Genomic DNA, 21,216 nt, shown 5'->3' on the forward strand with positions numbered 1-21,216 from the left:
TCCAAACCACACAGAGAGAGTCTATCTAAATGTATTTGTCATATTAAGCTAGTAATTTCCAATTTAGAGAACAGAATTGTAGTTTGGATTCCCATTTGCAATAGGGCTATTAGGGATGGTCTTGCAGAAAAATAAGTGAACAGGAAAGACAGTGTTCTTAAATGCCTCTAACAATATGCATTCATTGAGACATGAAAATTCAGGCTTTGAACTTTCTACCACCTGATGGGACAAGTTCTATCACCAAGTAAGATATAACTACAATTGCCTGGGAACTAAGAAATAGAAGCATTAGCATCACTGGCCCTAGACTTGCTGAGGACAGGTAATATAAATGTGTGAACGATGAAAGATACTGGTTATAATTAAAAACCCAGCTGCTAAAGCTGTTTCTATTACAGTAAATTGAAGAAGAGCAAGAGGAGGGTGATGTCTCATTCATGTATGAAGACATATAATATGCATCTTTGTCTCTGGACTCTATCTAGGACAGTGATGGCAAATATTTTAGATACCGAGCGCCCAAACTGCAACCCAATATCCACTTATTTATAGCAAAGTGCCAACATGACAAATTAACCTGAATAATGAGGTTTTACTACCTTAAATAATGATATGCAGAGTTCAGCTAACTGTTCTAAGAAAAACATGATGTATACGTTTATGTCCCTTCATTTTTTTCTTTTGAAATTTTACATTAGGAACAATAAAAAAAACTTTTGTAATATCATTTCTCTCTTTCCCTCCCTACCTCTTTCCCTCTCTTTCTCTCTTTCCCTCCCTCTCTCTCACCCTGCTAGGCGGAGAGAAACATCTGAACTGGTGCTTGGTGGTGGAAATCTGAAATCTGGAGGCTGACAAGGGAGTTGTATGCCCACACTCAGCTGGCCAGTGGAGAGCCAAATACAGGCTGGACAGTGGGAAGGCGGGGCATCCCAAAACCGGCAGCTCTACAGGAACAGCAACTGAACGTCTGGGAGGCAAATGCAAGCACACAATGCAGGGTCGTATTGCAGCTCCGCAATGTAATGGGCTCCAGGAAGAGGATGCAACTCCATCTCCCCCATTGTAAAATACGCTAAATTTCACTGTGCTGCACAAGAGGCAGGCCATGGAGGCAGTAACAGCAAATGCACCGCAACAAAGGCGGAATGCTGTTTTGCACATTTTTTTTAGTCTTGCAAATGACGTCGAGATACGTGATGGAGCAACACAATGAAGCTGGGCTGGAGTGACAGCCCATGTGTCCACCGAGAGGGCTTTGAGTGCCACCTGTGGGTTTGCCACCAAAGCTCTAGGAGAGCTGTTATAGCTTCTCAGATGTATCTCAAATATCACAAGTTCTTTTCCATCACAATAAACATGGGATCCAACTTACGTCTTAGAAAAAAAGTAGGCTTTATCGTGGGATAAATAAATGCAAAATGATATATCCTAAAGTACAGGCAGTCTTCATCTTGCAACCCCAATTGATACTGCAAGAACCAGTTTTAAGTCACCTTTTTCAGTGCTGTTGTAACTTTGAACAGTTGCTAAACATATAGTTGTAAATCAAGGTGTACCCAATTTTGCTCAAAATATTATATTTAAAGGAGAAATTAATTTTGAATTATATTTAAGCTTGGCCATTTATACTATACAGTGATTAGTATTCAGCTTTATGGATAAGCATCACTTTGAGGGTCCCTGAAATGCCAAAGTCATATTTATGATTACGATACTGGAAAAAGAGGCAGCGTGTTCCATTCAATTTTTATTAGATTCTACACCCCCACCCACCCCCAACTTGTTTTGTGATACTTTTTTCCACAATCAATTTTATCCTCAGCTGAATAGACCAGTATAGGACAAATGCCAAATGTCATAGATAAGTGAATTATTACATTTTAAAATACATCAGAGCTGTAGACAAAAGTATTTAGAAAAATAATGTTAGCCAATAAAAAAAGTATTACATTCATCTATCAGGAAAAAGGGATGCTTCAGAAGTAGTGTTTATCCCTATTATCTTGTAGTTCAGAAGGTTTGTAAACTGCATCTGTTTCACCAGGCTTTTATCTGTTACATGGCTTTGGTTTTTCTTTATCCCTTTCCTTTTAATTTTTTTTTTTTTGTTATTGTTAGAAGCAAAATCCTAACAGAGCAAAAAATGGCTATACATATGCAGTTACAGTGATCCCCCGGTTATTGCGTCCCCAACCATTGCGAACAGGGTAATTTGCGAATTTTGAACCCGGAAGTCAAAATACCATCTACGCATGCGTGCCCTTTTTTCTATGGGCACGCATGCGTAGATGGCGCCGGGCAGATCAGCTGCTGGGCGGCTTCCCTGGGTCTTCCCCCTCTTGCTGGCAGGAGGGCGAAGCCCCCCCCAGCACCCGCTCGCCCGCCCTTCGCCCGGCCACCCGCTCGCCCTTCGCCCGGCCGGCTCCGATCGTTTTAAAGCAGGCGCGCCGTTCTCCGCTGACTTCTAAAGCGGGGAAGTTCGCTAGGAGTCAGCGGAGAACGGCGCGCGTTTTAAAGCAGGCGCGCGTTTTAAAGCAGGCACGCGTTTTAAAGCAGGCGCGCCGTTCTCCGCTGACTTCTAAAGCGGGGAAGTTCGCTAGGAGTCAGCGGAGAACGGCGCGCCTGCTTTAAAACGATCGGAGCCGGCCGGCTCCGATCGTTTTAAAGCAGGCGCGCCGTTCTCCGCTGACTCCTAGCGAACTTCCCCGCTTTAGAAGTCAGCGGAGAACGGCACGCCTGCTTTAAAATGATCGGAGCTTTCCAATGAGTCCCGAAGACAAACGTCAAACTTCCGCGTTTGTCTTCGGGACTCATTGGAAAGCCGCGCCGGTGTTTTAAAACGTCGCCGCCGACATGGGGGGCTTGCTAGCACCCCCCCAAACCCGGGTTGGGGGTTCGGGGGGTGCTAGTGAGCCCCCCATGTCGGCGGCGACGTTTTAAAACACCCGCGCCGCCCCCAATCTTCGGCTCCTCGCTAGCGCTGCGGAAGTTAAAAACACCATCTGCACATGCGCAGATGGTGTTTTTACTTCCGCAGCGCTACTTCGCGAAAACCCGCTCGTTGCGGGGGGTCCTGGAACGGAACCCTCGCAACGAGCGGGGGATCACTGTATATATTTTATATATAAAACAAATATTGGTCTCATTAAATTTAAAATTAGAACAAATCAACTGTAGAATTTTGGCCTTTTTTGTATTCAGTGTTGTGTCACATGAATGATACTGTAGGCCCAGCAAAGCCTCTTTTTACAACACAGTTCAAAGAAGGGTATGATCAGGACCAAGTTTCTACAACTTCTACTTTGCTACACATCAGGCAATTCAGTTTAAAATAAATGCTTACACACTGCTAATTGGACTGCAAAACCTAACTCGGTTTGCTTTAATGAATGTTCTCTGGCTTATATGTAATAGCAAGGCACAAAACACAGTAATTGAATCCTCCTTCTGACCATGTAAAAAGACAGAAAGGAAAGCATGAAAAACTTGGGTTTCATTCAGCCTCACAGAAGTTCTTCCAGATGGTGCTAAATCCTGATTTACCATTATACTGAATCAAGCTTTTATCTTCATATGATCCTTCCGCTCAGCGCAAGGAGACCTCATTCAAAAAGTGAGGGCAAAAAACAAAAGTGCAAGTAAGGTTCATGAAAAATTTAAATCTTGTTAAATCAATACTGTGATTACCAATGCTAATTTTGCACTGTAGCTTTTTAATGCTGTACTGTAAATGAATCTCACGACAACAAAAAATCTGAATGGATTTAAGACTAAGGATTAGCATAATCAATCTTTCAAGCATTTTCATGGCTTTCTTTGTCAATTGCCAGTAATGGGTGATTAATTACTAATCAAGTGTATCTAATTGCAATCTCTAATTGCCTATTTATGTACTTAATTACTATGATTTTTCATTTGGTCATCAGAAGGGAAATCAGTATTTTTACTGATAACATTTTCCCCAGGATTCTTACCTTGCCCATTCTGATGTTCGAAACGAGACAGAGATACCTTAATAAACTTTTGACAGCATTTGGTGGAAAATGCTGCATTTGTATTCTATTTTCACTATCAAAGCCAGCATGCTTGAAGGTTTAACTGCAATACAACTAGAAATACAAATTGGGGGATTGCCAAAACTTACCATTGTTCCGTCACTCTTACTGCGGGCAACTTCTTGCTGTAGCCGAGCCACAGATAACTTTTCCCTATGGAAAGAATGGAAGGTAAATAGCTGCTTATTTTGCACTCACCATTAAGGATAACATTTATATATCACTGTGGAATTTATGATTTGTCAGTCATATGCCTATGCACAATTTATTTCCTTAGCCATATTTTCAATAATTCAGTACTATCAGAATTCTTTGTTTAAGGCAAGTCCCCCCCCCCCCAAGAAGAAGTATACATTTCACACACACCCAACTGTTCACCAATGTGGGTCTCGTAGCCCACCCCGCCTGACCTGCCACCCCCAAATTGCACCCCACTGCAAGACACATATCCTAGCTGATACTTGTACCAGTATCTCCATCCTGTTCCTTGGCTTTGTGGCCAGGGCAGCCTGTTCTAAAAGAAAACATTTCGCGAGTCTGAGAAGTTTGATTGAATTCACGAGACTTTTTTTTTAGAATGGGCTGCCCTGGACACAACGCCAAGGAACACGACGGAGGTATCAGTACAAGAATCAGGTAGGACACACATCCTACTCCCTGCAGCAAAAAAGCATGCTCCTCGGGGTCATGTGCCCCCGGCATTGCTCCATGTCCCTAAGGGGGCACGCTCCACTATTTGAGAAGATTTAAGGGACTGAATGATATCTAAGCCAGGCCATCACAACACATGCAACATTATGCAGCTTTATGACCTTTTTTTTTTAAGTAATAAATTCACTATTGCCACTACCCCAAAAATTGTGATGACAAGCATCTCTAAGACTTATTGCTATTGCCAGTCTCAGTGCTATTTCCCTCTTCTAGCCCCACAACACCTCATAACATGCCAGATATTTCTTCGTAGCTTGTGAAGACTTTTAATTTATCAGTATGGTCCTTTCCCGCTACAACTTAAACAGGCCAGGTCTTAGCACTACATGTGCAAAATGACACAACCATGTGTAGTTTGTGAATCTTCCCCCTCTCCCAAGGCATTCCCACATACCAGTCCAACTGTTGCTTACCACATCCATAAAATTTGTGAGTGCTTCTCATATAGAAAGTATTTGTAATATGGTGTGATTCATGATTCATTAAGGATTTACTGAAAGAGTCATTTAATCAGGTGGGCTTTTCCTTTGGAATTTGCTAGGGATTGGTGCTTAGTTTAATTTAGATTTTCAATTGTGCTAAATGAATTTTATTTGAATTGTTTTCTTCTTAACAAGAAGTTAAAGCTCACTTTGAATCTTGCGACACAAGTTAAAAGAAGAAATGTGTGGTCTTGATGCAGAATGCAATCTGTATAAAGAAAAACCTACACATTGGTTGAAGAAGAAGAAGCTAAACCCACAGAAGGAATGGAAGACCGACAAAAATGGACCATCCTTAGTTTCTTGGACAGTAAAGATGAGAATAGGAGAAAGATGTACTTTCAAACTTGCAACAGATTTGTTAATATAACCTTACAATAAAGACAGAGTCTTCGGAGAGGGCGGCATACAAATCTAATAAATTATTATTATTATTATTATTATTATTATTATTATTATTTAATTATTAATACTTGCATTTCTTGGTTGGACTGTCTCATAAGACTGAAAGCAGGAGAGTATATTAACATTGTCCTTCATTAATCCAGTTACTGTATGTTCTCTGGCACTTATATCATGCATGATCCCTGACCATATACAGTACATATACAGTAATACATCAATTGCTCAGATGAACTACGCTGGAAGTCTTGGACTTCCTCAGTTATCTGTATAAACAGGACCATGCTAAAGAGCATAGTCCTTGATATTTTGGTACCTTAAGATAAAAGAAGAAACTAAGCATATGAACTCCATTATTTGTTACTCTGATGGGTGATTAATGTTATATTCCACACATCTGCCTATAAAATTCCTATCTGTAAGGCAAGATTAAAACCCTAAAGTTTAAGACAGACATTTGTCAAGTTCTCTCAAATCATACCTTGCCTGAAATTCAAGAGCTCGGGATCAAAGCACACTTTCTGTTTCTTCCAAGCCAGAGAAGCATCTTTTCTTGACCTCCGAATATTCTGCTCTCAGCACTGCTAATAGGAATCTCCATTTTTTAGAAATGGATTCAGACACAACACATGTCCTAATGACTCCCTAATCAGCATGTTCCCTGCCAACTAGTCCCCCTGAGAAAAGCTGGCTTAAGTACAAGTGCAAAGACGATGGCATCAAGGATCTTTTCAGAATCAATTTGACAGGAGGAGCAGCAGGCAGAAAGCCTGTGGAGCAAGAAGAAAAAAAAGCCTTCTGTAGGGAGATTTATGAGGATCAACAGGGTACCTTTTGATTGATCATCACTATGTGCGGAAAGTTAGTCTTCAGTTAGCCTCATTCTCATAATAGGCTGGAACCAAGTTAATAAATTTGCTTCTTACATATTTATTGCACATTTTCTCTTAGGTCTACAATGGCTTCAAGTCTTTTTTGTTTTAGGAATCATAGTAGGAGTTAATTCGACTTCTTTTCATAAAGCAATATAGTCCTTCTTATAATATTAAGATTTTTCAATAGATTTTTTCCAATTATTATTTTAATTCAGAATTATTTTATGAGATAATATTCTGTTATGTAATATTGTGCATGTAATAAATATTATGGAAACATCTTTTTTCATTTACCAGGAAAATTTTCATATTACTTTATTTTACTTTATTGCATAAACTATTTAGCAGCAGATTTAATTTTAAAGGGAAAAAAAGTTTATCCAAAGGTTTTTCAAGAATTTACTTAATTTGGCATATCCTGACTGCAGCCAGAATACTATATGCCCAATACTGGAAAGAAAATAATACCCCATCTACCTTACACCTCATAAATAAAATACATGCATGTGCAGAACTAACTAAAATGACTTATGAACTGCAAGACAGAGACACATGAGACTTCTACCCAGCCTGGGATCGTTGGTATAATTGGTTGAATCATTACAAATATTCCAAATAAAAATTAATTAAAACTGAAAAGCTCCCTTTCACCTTTCTTAGAAATATTCCAAGAGACAAATCTGAAATATTATATATACAAGAGAAACTGCGAACCTATCGATAGATGGCTATCCAAAAACCATTAGGAACATTATAAACTAAAACGGCTAGAAATAATCTGAACTAAATCTTTAAAGTCGCAATTTAGCGGTCAACAATACAGTTGACAAATCAATAGTAAAGATCTTCAGATAGTATCATTACAATTCTATGGAGTTTAAATTTGACTACATAAGTTCTAAATATAAGCAAAATAAGAATAAAAATGTAAATTATGTTAATCTTAACTTATATATGTTATCCATACTTAGTGATAAATTACTATATATTAACTTGATATATTCATAAACATCACTTTTTATAGTCACAGCATTAAGTTTTTACTTTTGTGATGGGTGTCACCTACAGTTCACATTTTGGAAATGCTCATTTAATGTTTTGTTATGTCTTATGTGTTATGTTAGTTTGTTTTTTCTTTTTTATAATCAATAAAAAATAATTTTTAAAAAAAATAATTTTGAGAAACTCTCTCCACAATGCATTTATTTCTTTTGCTTACTAACTGCTTATTTCCAAGACATACAGCACTGAGATGGATCAATATAAACATACTAAAGATATTTCTTTCTGTGCCCAATTCCAACTTTAAAAACTTCCATTTAAAGAAAAAATGAATGTTTTTTAGAAACTGGGGAACAGCAATTTCATTGGCTTAAATCTGTTACTTGTTTTCCACTAATTTTTGGCCTCTGGATCCAAAAATAACCACAGTTTTTGTCTATCGGGTCAATTTTTAAGTTACAGGATACCCTCAAAAGTCATACAAATTGTGCATATAAAGGAAAGGAAAATAAAAACTTACCAAATATACTGTTTACAAAGAATAATTTTATTCATACAAAGGCTATAATAGTTACTGCAAGTTAAATTGTGTTCATACAAATAGTTGTATTTTTATCGAACGGTAGTTATACATATTAAGGTAACATTTTTCACTTATAACTTTTTCTGGAGTATTTAATCTGTGGACATTCTCACTTGATGCTCTAACAATAGTCAGTCATCTTATATACATCCCATCAACCTTGATAACGTGCCTCCATGACCTTCAAATCTTTGTGCTCACCCTGCTCATCAATGACTGCACCAAGATTTTCCAAGAAGTTAGCAAGATGGCTATGTAAAAAATGCAATTTGATGCTCATGTTGCCTAATTAACTGCATTATATATATAAAGTGTAAAGAAAAAAACTTGATGTGGTAGAAGAAAACTAACTACAATTTTGAAACCAGCAAGGCCAATTAACTATAAAAAAGCTCAAAAGTCAAACTCAACAGAAATTGTGTTACAAATTGTTCCCCAGTGTTATTTATAAATAAAATGTATGCTTTTCATCTTGAGAAATGATTTAGCCTTGTTAAATGAATCTGCTTATAACTAAGTTTTTTTTAAAAAAAGAACTTGTTACTTGTAGTAATCACAGTATATGGATATATTAAATCTGCACTTTAAGAACCAATTTCTTTTAAAATGTTCCAGTATTCTCTGACAGTTCAAGTCTTTGATAAACATAGAAAAAAATACAGGAGAGTGACTCCACAATAGGCTTTAGCTAAGCCTATAGACATATCTAGCAGCTACATTACTTTATATCCAATTTCTTTTTCTTTCAAAATTCTGCAAAATATATTCACATAAAAAGTCACTACTTTATTTTATATATATATATATATATATATATATATATATATATATATATATATATATATATATATATATATAATGCAATGCAGTTCTCAGCATGATTATACTTACACCCAAAAGCAAGTGATACATTTGTCTCTCAACATTTTGCTGTCAGCTACATAAAGTATGAAGTCTTGCACATGCTTAAATAGCTATATGTTCACTGACAATCTAAAACAGGCTGCTGCTATTTTATCAGTTATTCTAACAAGTAGGCTATGTTCTTAGCTTACCAAACTACCTGTTAGAAAGGCACCACACCTTGTATGGGGCTGCACAAAACACCCTTTTGAAACAGAATACGGTACTAAGCATTGAAGCTCTGATTAACAACATGCATAACCTTGTATTATTTTTAGAAAATAAATTGAACTCTCAAAACAAGACAACAAATACAACAAACAAAAGAAATACAGGTTACGATCCCAACTAAGTTGAGTTACGATCCCAACTAAGCCCAGAATTTACGTTGCTAAGTGAGAAATTGGTTAAGTGAGTTTTGTCCCATTTTTCAACTTTTCTTGCTGCATTTGTTAATCACTGCAGTTATTAAATTAGTATCACAGGTTGTTAAGTGAATCTGACATTCCTTATTAGAAATTCGCAAGCCATCATAAATAGGAATCGCTTGTCAAGCATTCAAATGTAAATCATGTGACCATGGAGATGCTGCAATGGTCATAAGTGTGAAAAATGGTCATAAATCACTTTTTCCAGTGCCGACCAGTCACTAAACAAACTGTTGTAAGTCAAAGATTACCTATACAGATCGTAACTATGTAGTAAGTGTTCAAAATTACAATGACACTGAAAAAAGTACCTTACAATTGATCCTCACACTTGCAACAAACACAGGATCCCAACGGTTCTGTGATTAAAATTCAGCTGCTTGGCAACCAACCTCTGTTAACAACATATTTGTACGGTAGCATGCTAGGTGCATGTAATCACTATTTGTGCCTCATGATTCTTCACAAATCTACCTTTTCTTTTATGTACACTGAAAGCATATGCACCAAAGACGAATTCCTTGTGTGTTCAATCACACTTGGCCAATAAAAAAATCTATCTATTCTATTCTATTCATCTTATTCTATCTTATTCTATTCTATCCCATTCCATTCCATGTGACCTTTCTCATCAGCTTGCAACATATTAGATCAATGAAGCAAGCCAAATTTGCTTTATAACTGAATGGATCACTTCACAACTGCTTAACAACCATGGCAAAAAAGTTCATAAAAATCAGGTGTGGCTCACTTAACCACAAAACAAAATCACTTAACAAAATCAGGTGTGATGCACTTAACAACTTAGCGATGGAAATTCTTGCTTGGCAATGGGAATTCCGTTTCCAATGGTGATTATAATTTGAGGTGGTTATAAGTTATATCTACTATCCCTTCCCAACTCTATGAGGTATGGATCATTGACAGATTAAGGCCATTCCAATAACCAAGTTTTAAAAATTAAGAAAAAGGGAAAAATTAAGAAAAAGGAAAATGGTGAAACAATTATGCGTTTAAAAAGAACAACAAGAGGCGGTAATGGAAAAAAATCTATGGATGTGGAGTATCTGACCTTCATGTGCAAATCATTATTTTTAACAACAGAGGAAGATACTGGAGGGAGGGAAGGAGGGAGAGAGGGGGGAGAAAGGGAGGGAGAGAGAGAGAGAACTTATATGCCGCCCTTCTCCAAAGACTCATATTACATGTATGTATGCATGTATGTATGTATATAGTATGTATGTATGTATGTATGTATGTATGTATGTATGTATATAGCTAGCCGTTCCAGGGGAACGAGAGATCGCTGTTAAATAACGATCCCTTGCTCCGGCTCCGTGAGCTCAGCCCAGGGCACTGGTGATGAGTGTAATTCTGGCCCTGGGCTCAGGCTGCTGCTACTCAATGCCAGGTCGGTGGTAAATAAAGCTCTCCTCATCTGGGATTTGATTCTGGATGAGGGGGCTGACCTGGCATGTGTGACTGAAACCTGGCTGGGCCCAGAGGGAGGAGTTCCTCCCTCTGAAATTTGCGCATCCGGGTTTCAGATATGGCATCAGCCTCGACCCCATGGAAGGGGGGGAGGAATGGCTATTATAGCCAGGGAGAGCCTTTCCCTGCGTAGACCCATTGCTCCAGAAATTGAGGGTTGTGAGTCCCTCCTGGTGAAGTTGGACTTAGGGGTTCAGGTGGGCTTGTTGCTCACATACCTGCCTCCCAGCTGCGGGTCAACAGCACTGCCTGTGCTGCTCGAGGAGGTAGCCGGTCTGGCGGTAGGGCATGGGCTGAGGTATCATCAGTACGCTGATGATACCCAGTTGTACATCTCCACCCCATGTCCAATCAACTGTTGTGGTTAGCTCTGGCCCAGCTCCTGCCCCAAGGAATGTGCAGGTGGATGTGGGGGAGACATCCACATGCCGCAGGCCTGTTTTGCTCCCGATGGAATCTGCCGATGAAGCCTCCTCTGACCAAGGAAGCATGAGTGGCAGGAAAGAGGGGAGTTTGGCAGACAGCCCAGAAGGAGATCAATCATCTGTATCATCCTTGGATTCTGAACAAGAATGAATGACACATCCACGCATGCGTAGAGTGATGCATAGGAGACAACAACTGAAAGAATATTACAAGAGAAAATGAGGCCACCTGTGGTTGGGTGGGGCTCCAGTAATTAGGGCTGCTGCTATAAATAGCAGCGTGTGGGTTTGGCCGTTGTGAAAGAGTATCTGATCGCAGTTCTTCAGGAATCATGTGTTGCTGTTTTTTGGACTTTGTTGATTTTTCACGCCTTTGAAACCACATCAGAGCAACGTGTGTGTATGTGTGTGTCTCACTTCGTTGGAGGAAGAAGGGATGTGAAGTTTCTTCACAGCTGCTAGCTAAGTACTTAACGACTGCTTAAGGGAAATTGTACAGACTTCCCGGTTGTTTTGGGACGAGTGCTCTTTGCAATACAAAAAGAGTGCTTAGTTTATTTTGAATTTTGTGATAAAGAACATTGTTTTGAATTTTCAAACGTGTGTGTGTCTGCAATTTGTACCCTTGAATTTTCAATAGGCTCCTATCAGAGAGCCCGGCAGAACATCAACGAAGCAATGGAAGTGATGTGCCTGTGCCTGGAGGCTGTTAGGGTCTGGATGGGTGTCAACAGACTCAAGCTCAATCCAGACAAGACGGAGTGGCTGTGGGTCTTGCCTCCCAAGGACAATTCTATCTGTCCATCCATTACCCTGGGGGGGAATTATTGACCCCCTCAGAGAGGGTTCGCAACTTGGGCGTCCTCCTCGATCCACAGCTCACATTAGAGAAACATCTTTCAGCTGTGGCGAGGGGGGCGTTTGCCCAGGTTCGCCTGGTGCGCCAGTTGCGGCCCTATTTGGACCAGGAGTCATTGCTCAGTCACTCATGCCCTCATCACCTCGAGGCTCGACTACTGTAACGTTCTCTACATGGGGCTACCTTTGAAAAGTGTTCGGAAACTTCAGATTGTGCAGAATGCAGCTGCGAGAGCAATTATGGGCTTCTCTAAGTATGCCCATATCACTCCAACACTCCGCAGTCTGCATTGGTTGCCAATCAGTTTCTGGTCACAATTAAAAGTGTTGGTTATGACCTATAAAGCCCTTCATGGCACCGGACCAGAATATCTTCGGGACCGCCTTCTGCCACACGAATCCCAGCGACCGGTTCGGTCCCACAGAGTTGGCCTTCTCCGGGTCCCGTCGACTAAACAATGTCATCTGGCAGGACCCAGGGGAAGAGCCTTCTCTGTGGTGGCCCCGGCCCTCTGGAACCAGCTCCCCCTGGAGATTAGGATTTCCCCCACCCTCCGTGCCTTTCATAAATTCCTTAAAACCCACCTCTGCCATCAGGCATGGGGGAATTGAGACATCTCCCCCGGGCCTATATAGTTTATGCATGGTATGTTTGTGTGTATGTTTTGCTTTTTAAATAAGGGTTTTTTAGTTACTTTTAAATATTAGATTTGTTGTACATTGTTTCATTATTGTTGTGAGCCTCCCCGAGCAGTGTTCCCTCTAATTTTTTTTTTGGGGGGGGGCGGAAAAGTATAGTGTCTGAGCGGCAGTCCCTTTGGGACTGGGCGGCACAGAAAAAATAAATAAATAAATAAACAAACAAACAAACAAACAAAAAACCCACCCTGTTTTGCCTCAGAGAATTTCAAAATAAAATACTGTACTGTGTGTCTATAACAGTGAGCTCATAATAGGGCAACTCTATCAATATCAAAATGCCACTTAAATAGTTGAGCTAGTTTCAAACTAGATTTTGATTTTCTTTCTCTCTTCCTTACTCCCATTCTTTTTCTTTTCCTTCCTCTCTTTTTTCTATCTGTTTCTCTCTCTTCCTCTCTCTCTCCTTCCCTCTCACTCTTTCCCTCTCGGCTTCTGGGCAGGTTTGGAAAACTCTGAGTTGATGATTTTTAAGTGAGCAATTGCTCACTGCTCAGCTTACAGGGAACTATGGCCCTGAGTCTACGGAGAGGGGCGGCATACAAATCTAATAAATAATAATAATAATAATAATAATAATAATAATAATAATAATAATAATAATAATAGTAATAATGATGATGATGATGATGATGTATGTTTATGTGCTATTTAAAACATCAAGGTCAGTTTCTGACCCACAGTACAATTCAAATTAAAACATCTGTAAGAAGATGGCTCTCCAGCCTATGTGTGAATATAGGTAGTAAAGGAGAAGCAACATAATTCAGTGTAATTCATTCCACTGTCAAAATGTTTTTACCATTAAGTAATTTTTTTTCCAAACAATTGAACCAGAAACATTTTTTTAATAAATTCATTGTTCTATTCTCTCTGTTTTAGAACAATGTAAAAATAGAACTATATGACATCTTTTCAGGTAATTGAAAGGAATGATCATATTCCCTTTCATTCTTCTCAGCACTGAACTTCTCAGGTTATTTCCATTTCTTTTCATAGCATTTAGTTTCTAAATATCGGTTAAACCTAGTTTGCCTGACTCCCCACTAAAATAAAGGGTCCAGGTTGGACAGATAATATTCCAGGTGGACTGACCAAAGGAGAATAAAATGAAATTGCTTCACATGATTCCACTATCCTTTTATTGATGCAACCTGAAATTGCATTTGTCCTTTTTCCAGCCATCTCAAATTGCCATGTCACAAGCAGACTTAACCTGAAGCATTATTTCACTCCACAAGCAACTGCTGTTCAGAGATGACAAATAATTCCTCCAAGCCATATATTCACCATCCTATTAACAAACATTTGATTTCGTTTCCCAACTACACTTTTTCTATGAAATTTGTTTATCTTAAATCACATTGAATGATATTCCCTTTTTATGCATACAATGCATTATACAATGTAGTGCCTTTTTCTAAAGTAGTAATGTTGGTTTGTATGTATGTTTGTTCATCAATCCATCCATTTATTAATTTTTAAAATAATTGTAGTACTGCCCATCTTGTAAAACATAACATTGTGCACAATACAAGGTCCTAGATCAGGGGTGGTCAAATATGGCTCAAGAATTCTGGGAGTTGAAGTCCACAGGTTATAAAGGGGCCACATTTGAAACTTGATACCTTCATCCACTCTGCTAGGAAACCATTGATGTTTTTGAAGGCCTTTGGGCATAATCCTATAGTGCTCTTCCAAAGTCTGAAAATCATAAGTTCAAAAACTGAAAAGAAAAAAAGCATATCATTTTGAAATTCCTAACAAAAATCAGAAAATGAGTCAAACCACAGAAGGCGCCAGAATATGATTTTGTCTAGGTCACCAAAATGTCTAGACTTGGCAAGATGAGCTTTTGACAAATCATTCCTGGCTTCTCGTAATCATTATGTAATTTTACAGACTGATTTCTTTAAGATCTATTCTGGAATCCTTCCAGATAAAGACATGAGTCTGTTTTGTAATTTTCTAGATCCTCCTTTTCCTCTTTTGGTAGATAAGAGATAACCTTTGGCCTCTTCCAATTAGTTGGTATTTCAACGCCAGCACATTGATGTCTGTGTAAGATCATAAACAATTTCATTCAGCAACCTAAAATGTAGCATTTCCCATCTTGGGAGATTTTGACATATTCTTTGGTATGGTTAAATGGTATAAAGCATTATTTTCATACTTTTCCATAGTTTCTCTAGTTTTCCATAGTTTCAAGCTGACCTTTCTTCTCACTTTTTCTCACCTGAAAATAATGTGAACAAATACCAAACTGTGACCCATTAATGCACCCATTAATTTAAAAAAATGGGATTAAACTGTCCCATCCTTTTTAAGGGCGCAGCTCCTGGAGAAATTAAAGCTAGAGCCAAATATTAATACTTTTAAGATACAATATAACTTTTTTCTATTGATTCTATCTGTTTTAAGTCTCGTTGATTCATATGCATTGACTTTAGAGAAAATGGCACTAATTTATTCTATAAAAAGGGGAAGGAGGGAGGGAGGGAGGTATAGATGTGGATATATCTATCTATTATGTCATAAACAATAGTCTCACAAAGACTGTTATACAGCATTACCAACTTTTTCAAACATATCAACATAGTATATTTAATTGCAGGAATAAAAATTAACCAGCATGAATTCTGTTTAACAACACTTATCTACTACAAAGTAAGAAACTAATATAATGCAAATAATTTATATTTACTTAAGCAAAGAGATCTGCCTTTTCTTTGCTGAGAAAGTGAGCTGTACAAGGTTATAATTACTGTTTATAGCTCAGGTCTACTTGATTAGAGTCAAATGGGATATACAACCCTGAACAGACTTTTAAAAAATCCCACTATTAAAGAAAAAGCAGGGTGGGAACCTAGAAAGCTGCTGTGTTCTAAGCCTGATCACAGATCCATCTAGCTCAATTATGGGACATCGGCTATGTTCAACAGAATACTAAAATAAAATGTAATTTGCCAGCATTTATGATCTCAGTCATTGTGTCCTATAAACACTGGCTAAGCATGCTGTGCAAATCCAGCTGATTTCCATTTATTCAATAAATGATAGTTAACAAGCCATGTCTAAGTACAATGTGAAATACAGCCATTGATTAGCAGAGTCCACAGAATTTCAGTAAAAGTATCATGTTCTTCCAAAATGTTTAGAGAATGAATCTAGAAAACTTATGCAATTAAGCATATATTATACACTATACTTTAATCATTTTCAAACATTAGAATCAAGTGGAGTCCGTCAGCCTACTTTGTAAACTTGGCAATTATTGTGCTAGCTGGGTTAATGGATATAATGAATCCCCAGTGTAGCATTTGCACTAGCAGAAGAAAGGAAAATTATCTAGTCAAATGGATTAGGGATGGAAGAAGAAGCACATTTTATTCACCTCTTAATCTGAACTTAATATACTTCTTGATGTTTGTTTCATTTCAAATGTTGCAATTAAGTTCACTAATAAAAAGCAATTTATAAATACCTATATTAATGATGATAATGTAAAAAAGCATATTGCATTAGATGTGTTCCAATGTTTTCTCTGTTCCTAATTGCAATGATGTCAAAGAGAAAAATATATACCATGACTTCATGACGCAACCATTCAGATAAGCTTCTTGATGCAATACACAAATACATAAAGCAATTTTTGTAAATCGTGACTAATTTGCTTCCTGAAAACAATTGTATAGTATGAAAAAAAGAATCCTTGCAAATTTTATTCAGCTTATCGATGCTGACCATAGAGTGATGTTTATTTCCGTTTCAAGGCCATTGAGTCAGTGCCGTCAAAAGACATTTCTGTGGTCATGTGGCCAACTTGATATCACAGAGCTGTTACCTTCCCACTGAAGTGGTACCTTTTTATCTACTCACATTTGTATGGTTTTGAACTGCTAGGTTGTCAGGAGCTGGGGCAAGGGCAGGAGCTCAGCCTTTCATGTGGTGCTCGTGTCTCAAACCTCAGTTGCCAACTTTCCAGCCAACAAGCCCAGCATCTTAACTGCTGAGCCACTGTGTAGAATGCATAGAATTCCATGTGTTAGGAAAAAAATGTGTGAAGATGCATGAATTTTCATTCTAAGAACTGCAGTGGCGCAATGTTTAGAATGCGGTACTGCAGACTCTTTCTGCTGATTGCCAGCAATTTGACAGTTCAAATCTCACTAGGCTAAAGGTTGACTCAGCCTTCCATTCTTCCAAGGTCGGTAAAACAAGGACCCAGATTGTTGAGGGCAATGTTGACTCCACTTAGAGAGAGTTGTAAAGCACTGTGCAGTATATAAGTCTAAGTGGTATTGCTATTCTAAATCAATACTGTATGTTCCATGCTAAAAAAAATTGAAAAAATATACTTTAAAGTCTGGTTTATTTGGGACCATAAAATTAGAACTCCCTGATTTTTCAGTTGGAAGTATTGAGCTGCAAATTCTGAGGAACTGTGATCACAGGATATCTCAACAGTAAAAGGATAAGAAGGGCAATTTAACTTTTTAAACAAAAAGAACAGCAATTGCATATTACAAGGGTCTGTAATATTCTGAAAGAATACTTAATTTAAAAGTAAAAAGGGCCACATTCAGAGATTTATTTAATTCAAAGGTCGGTTTATATTTTAATACGCCGACCTATTTTTCATTCCTTCGTATTATTTCAAGTAATGGTATATCTTATCATTAAATTACTTTTTCTTGGCAAGGGCATCTTTTGAGATTTTCACTGTATAAATTAAAATTCTGGATTAGAAGTGGATTAAATTTTTCACATTTTCAGGTTTATAATTAAGCATTTATTTAACAATGACCACCGGCTGGAACAAACCATTTCTAGATTCAGCTTCTTTGAAGACTTAACCTGAAAGCATTATTTCACTCCACTAAAATCCTGGCAAATATTAGAATCCTTATTTGTCCAGCGAACACTTTCTACAATATAATTGATACTGCAAGATACATATGGAAAAAGACCCAGTTTTTTATTATTTTTTGTACATGAAATACTTCATTCATTTCATTCATTCATTTATTGGATTTATATGCCGCCCCTCTCCGAAAACTCGGGGCGGCTAACAACAGTCATAAACAATATACAGTAAAAATCCAATACTAAAAACTAACTTAAAACCCCCTAATGTATAAAACCAACATACGTACAAACATACCATACATACAGTTGTATCAGCCTAGGGGGAGAAGAGGTCTTAATTCCCCCATGCCTGGCGGCAGAGGTGGGTTTTGAGTAGCTTACGAAAGGCAAGGAGGGTAGGGGCAATTCTAATCTCTGGGGGGAGTTGGTTCCAGAGGGCCGGGGCCGCCACAGAGAAGGCTCTTCTCCTGGGTCCCGCCAAGTGGCATTGTTTCGTTGACGGGACCCGGAGAAGACCCACTCTGTGGGACCTAACTGGCCGCTGGGATTCGTGCGGCAGAAGGCGGTTCCTGAGATAATCTGGTCCGGTGCCATGAAGGGCTTTATAGGTCATAACCAACACTTTGAATTCTGACCGGAAACTGATCGGCAACCAATGCAGACTGCGGAGTGTTGGTGTAACATGGGCATATTTGGGAAAGCCCATGATTGCTCTCGCAGCTGCATTCTGCACGATCTGAAGTTTCCGAACACTTTTCAAAGGTAGCCCCATGTAGAGAGCGTTACAGTAGTCGAGCCTCGAGGTGATAAGGGCATGAGTGACTGTGAGCAGTGACTCCCGGTCCAAATAGGGTCGCAACTGATGCACCAGGCGAACCTGGGCAAACGCCCCCCTCGCCACAGCTGAAAGATGTTTCTCTAATGTGAGCTGTGGATCGAGGAGGACGCCCAAGTTGCGAACCCTCTCTGAGGGGGTCAATGTTTCTCCCCCCAGGGTGATGGACAGACAGATGGAATTGTCCTTGGGAGGCAAGACCCACAGCCACTCCGTCTTGTCTGGATTGAGTTTGAGTTTGTTGACACCCATCCAGGCCCCAACAGCCTCCAGGCACCGGCACATCACTTCCGCTGCTTCGTTGACTGGACATGGGGTGGAGATGTATAACTGGGTATCATCGGCATATTGATGATACCTCACCCCATGCCCTTGGATGATCTCACCCAGCGGTTTCATGTAGATGTTAAATAGCAGGGGGGAGAGGACCGACCCCTGAGGCACCCCACAAGGGAGAAACCTAGAGGTCGACCTCTGACCCCCCACTAACACCGACTGCGACCGACCGGAGAGGTAGGAGGAGAACCACTGGAGAACAGTGCCTCCCACTCCCAACCCCTCCAGCCGGCGCAGAAGGATACCATGGTCGATGGTATCGAAAGCCGCTGAGAGGTCAAGAAGCACCAGGACAGAGGACAAGCCCCTGTCCCGGGCCCGCCAGAGATCATCCATCAACGCGACCAAAGCAGTTTCCGTGCTGTATCCGGGCCTGAAACCCGACTGCTGGGGACCTAGATAATCGGCTTCTTCCAAGGACCGCTGGAGCTGGAGTGCCACCACCTTCTCGACAACCTTCCCCATGAAGGGAAGGTTGGAGACTGGACGGTAGTTATTGAGTACGGCTGGGTCCAGGGAGGGCTTCTTGAGGAGGGGGCGCACGAGCGCTTCTTTATAGAGTGTTGGAAAGACTCCCCTCCCCAAGGAAGCGTTGGTAATCTCCTGGGCCCAGCTCCGTGTCACCTCTCGGCCGGCCGAAACCAACCAAGAGGGACACGGATCCAGTGAACAGGTGGCAGAACTCACAGCTCCAATGGCCTTGTCCACTTCATCAGGTGTCACCAAGTCAAACTCCTCCCAGACAGATGGACAAAGACGTTTAGCCCCAGTCACCTCGACTGACTCGTTGTCAGTCGACTCTGTTTTACAATTGGAGTCGAGATCGGCCCGGATCCGAGCGATTTTATCAGCGAAAAACGTGTTAAAGTCCTCGGCACTACTCTGTAAGGGCTCCCCAACTCCCCCCTGATTAAGAAGGGAGCGGGTCACCCTAAACAGAGCGGCCGGGCGGGATTCCACTGATGCAATCAAGGCGGAATGATACGCGCATCTTGCCGCCTTGAGCGCCACTTTGTAAGTCTTAATAAAGGCTTGATCATCATAGTTGAAAAATACTTGATCATCATAGTTGATCATCATAGTTGAAAAATAGTCAATAAATCTTCTACAGCACTCATGAAATAGGTTTATTCCTACTATGCTTTTGTTTCATAATTTTATTATTATTAGCATTGTTATTTTTCTACATTTTAAGATAGCTGGGGACTTTGGTGTTTAGGATGTTGGAGGTGATGCTTCTCCCCCTCTTAAGTGTTTAATAATTTTATTTTACTGCAAAAAATTTTTACCATGGGCATTTTATTTTGCCAGCTATTGACGTTACAAATTTAATAAGCATTATCTTTGAAATAATGAATTTAAATGTCTCCCTCCTTGGAAATGATTCAAAGCTTGCATTAAAATATAGACTTATAGAATAATAGAGTAGGAAGGTCTTCTTATCCTACCCTATACCATTGGACAAATTAGGCGTTGATTGCTTACCTGAACGCCTCTTCTCGTACGGTGAGCGGGTACAGCAGTCACATGGGTTGCTCATGTCCAATCCGGTGGAACTGAGCCTAGTATTAAAAAAGCTTGCCGGATCCGCCCCTTCCCCAGAATTCGCGAATCCATAGACTAGGCTCAGTTGTGAAGCTCTGTAGTGTTCAACTCTCATTGTTAGAGGAAGAAAGATATAGAAAGGTAAAGAAGACACATACAAGGGCGGGAAGTGACTGCTGTACCCGCTCACCGTACGAGAAGAGGCGTTCAGGTAAGCAATCAACGCCTATTCTCCGTACTGAAGGAGCGGGTCCAGCAGTCACATGGGACATACCCAATAGATGGTCCCTAGGGTGGGATTAGCTTGCTATCGTGTGAGATAACGGATTGGAGTACCCTTCTGCCGAAGGCAGCGTCCGCTGAAGCGTAAGAATCAATCTTGTAGTGCCTGATGAAGGAATTTGGCGAGGCCCAAGTGGCTGCTTTGCAGACCTCCTCCAACGGGGCTTGAGTCGCCCAAGCGGCCGAGGTGGCTGCGCTCCTGGTGGAATGCGCTGTGATGTTCCTTGGAACTGAGAGGGAGGCCGACTCATAGGCCTTAGATATAGTCCCTCTGATCCAACGGCCTATTACTGTTGAAGACACTTTGGCCCCCATGACTCTGGGATGATAGGCTACAAAAAGTGCTTCTGACCTCCGAAAGGGTCCTGTGCGTTGGATATAGATTCTCAGCGCTCTGGTGAGATCCAGGGTGTGCCATCTAATTGCCAA

The 21,216-nt window shown here is 40.0% G+C and overlaps 1 protein-coding gene across 3 annotated transcripts in view; it reads right to left on the minus strand.

Moving 5' to 3' along the window:
- The window catches only part of NCKAP5 (NCK associated protein 5), an 845,077-nt gene that overhangs the window by 453,334 nt on the left and 370,527 nt on the right, over positions 1 to 21,216 (minus strand). For all 3 annotated transcript variants that reach the window (XM_070731175.1, XM_070731183.1, XM_070731191.1), the window contains one exon: positions 4,151 to 4,214. In XM_070731175.1, coding sequence (XP_070587276.1) covers positions 4,151 to 4,214 — 64 coding nt within the window. The remainder of the gene's footprint in view (positions 1 to 4,150; positions 4,215 to 21,216) is intronic.

This window comes from Erythrolamprus reginae, chromosome 1 (assembly GCF_031021105.1).
Source record: "Erythrolamprus reginae isolate rEryReg1 chromosome 1, rEryReg1.hap1, whole genome shotgun sequence".
Taxonomy (NCBI): Eukaryota; Metazoa; Chordata; class Lepidosauria; order Squamata; family Dipsadidae; genus Erythrolamprus; species Erythrolamprus reginae.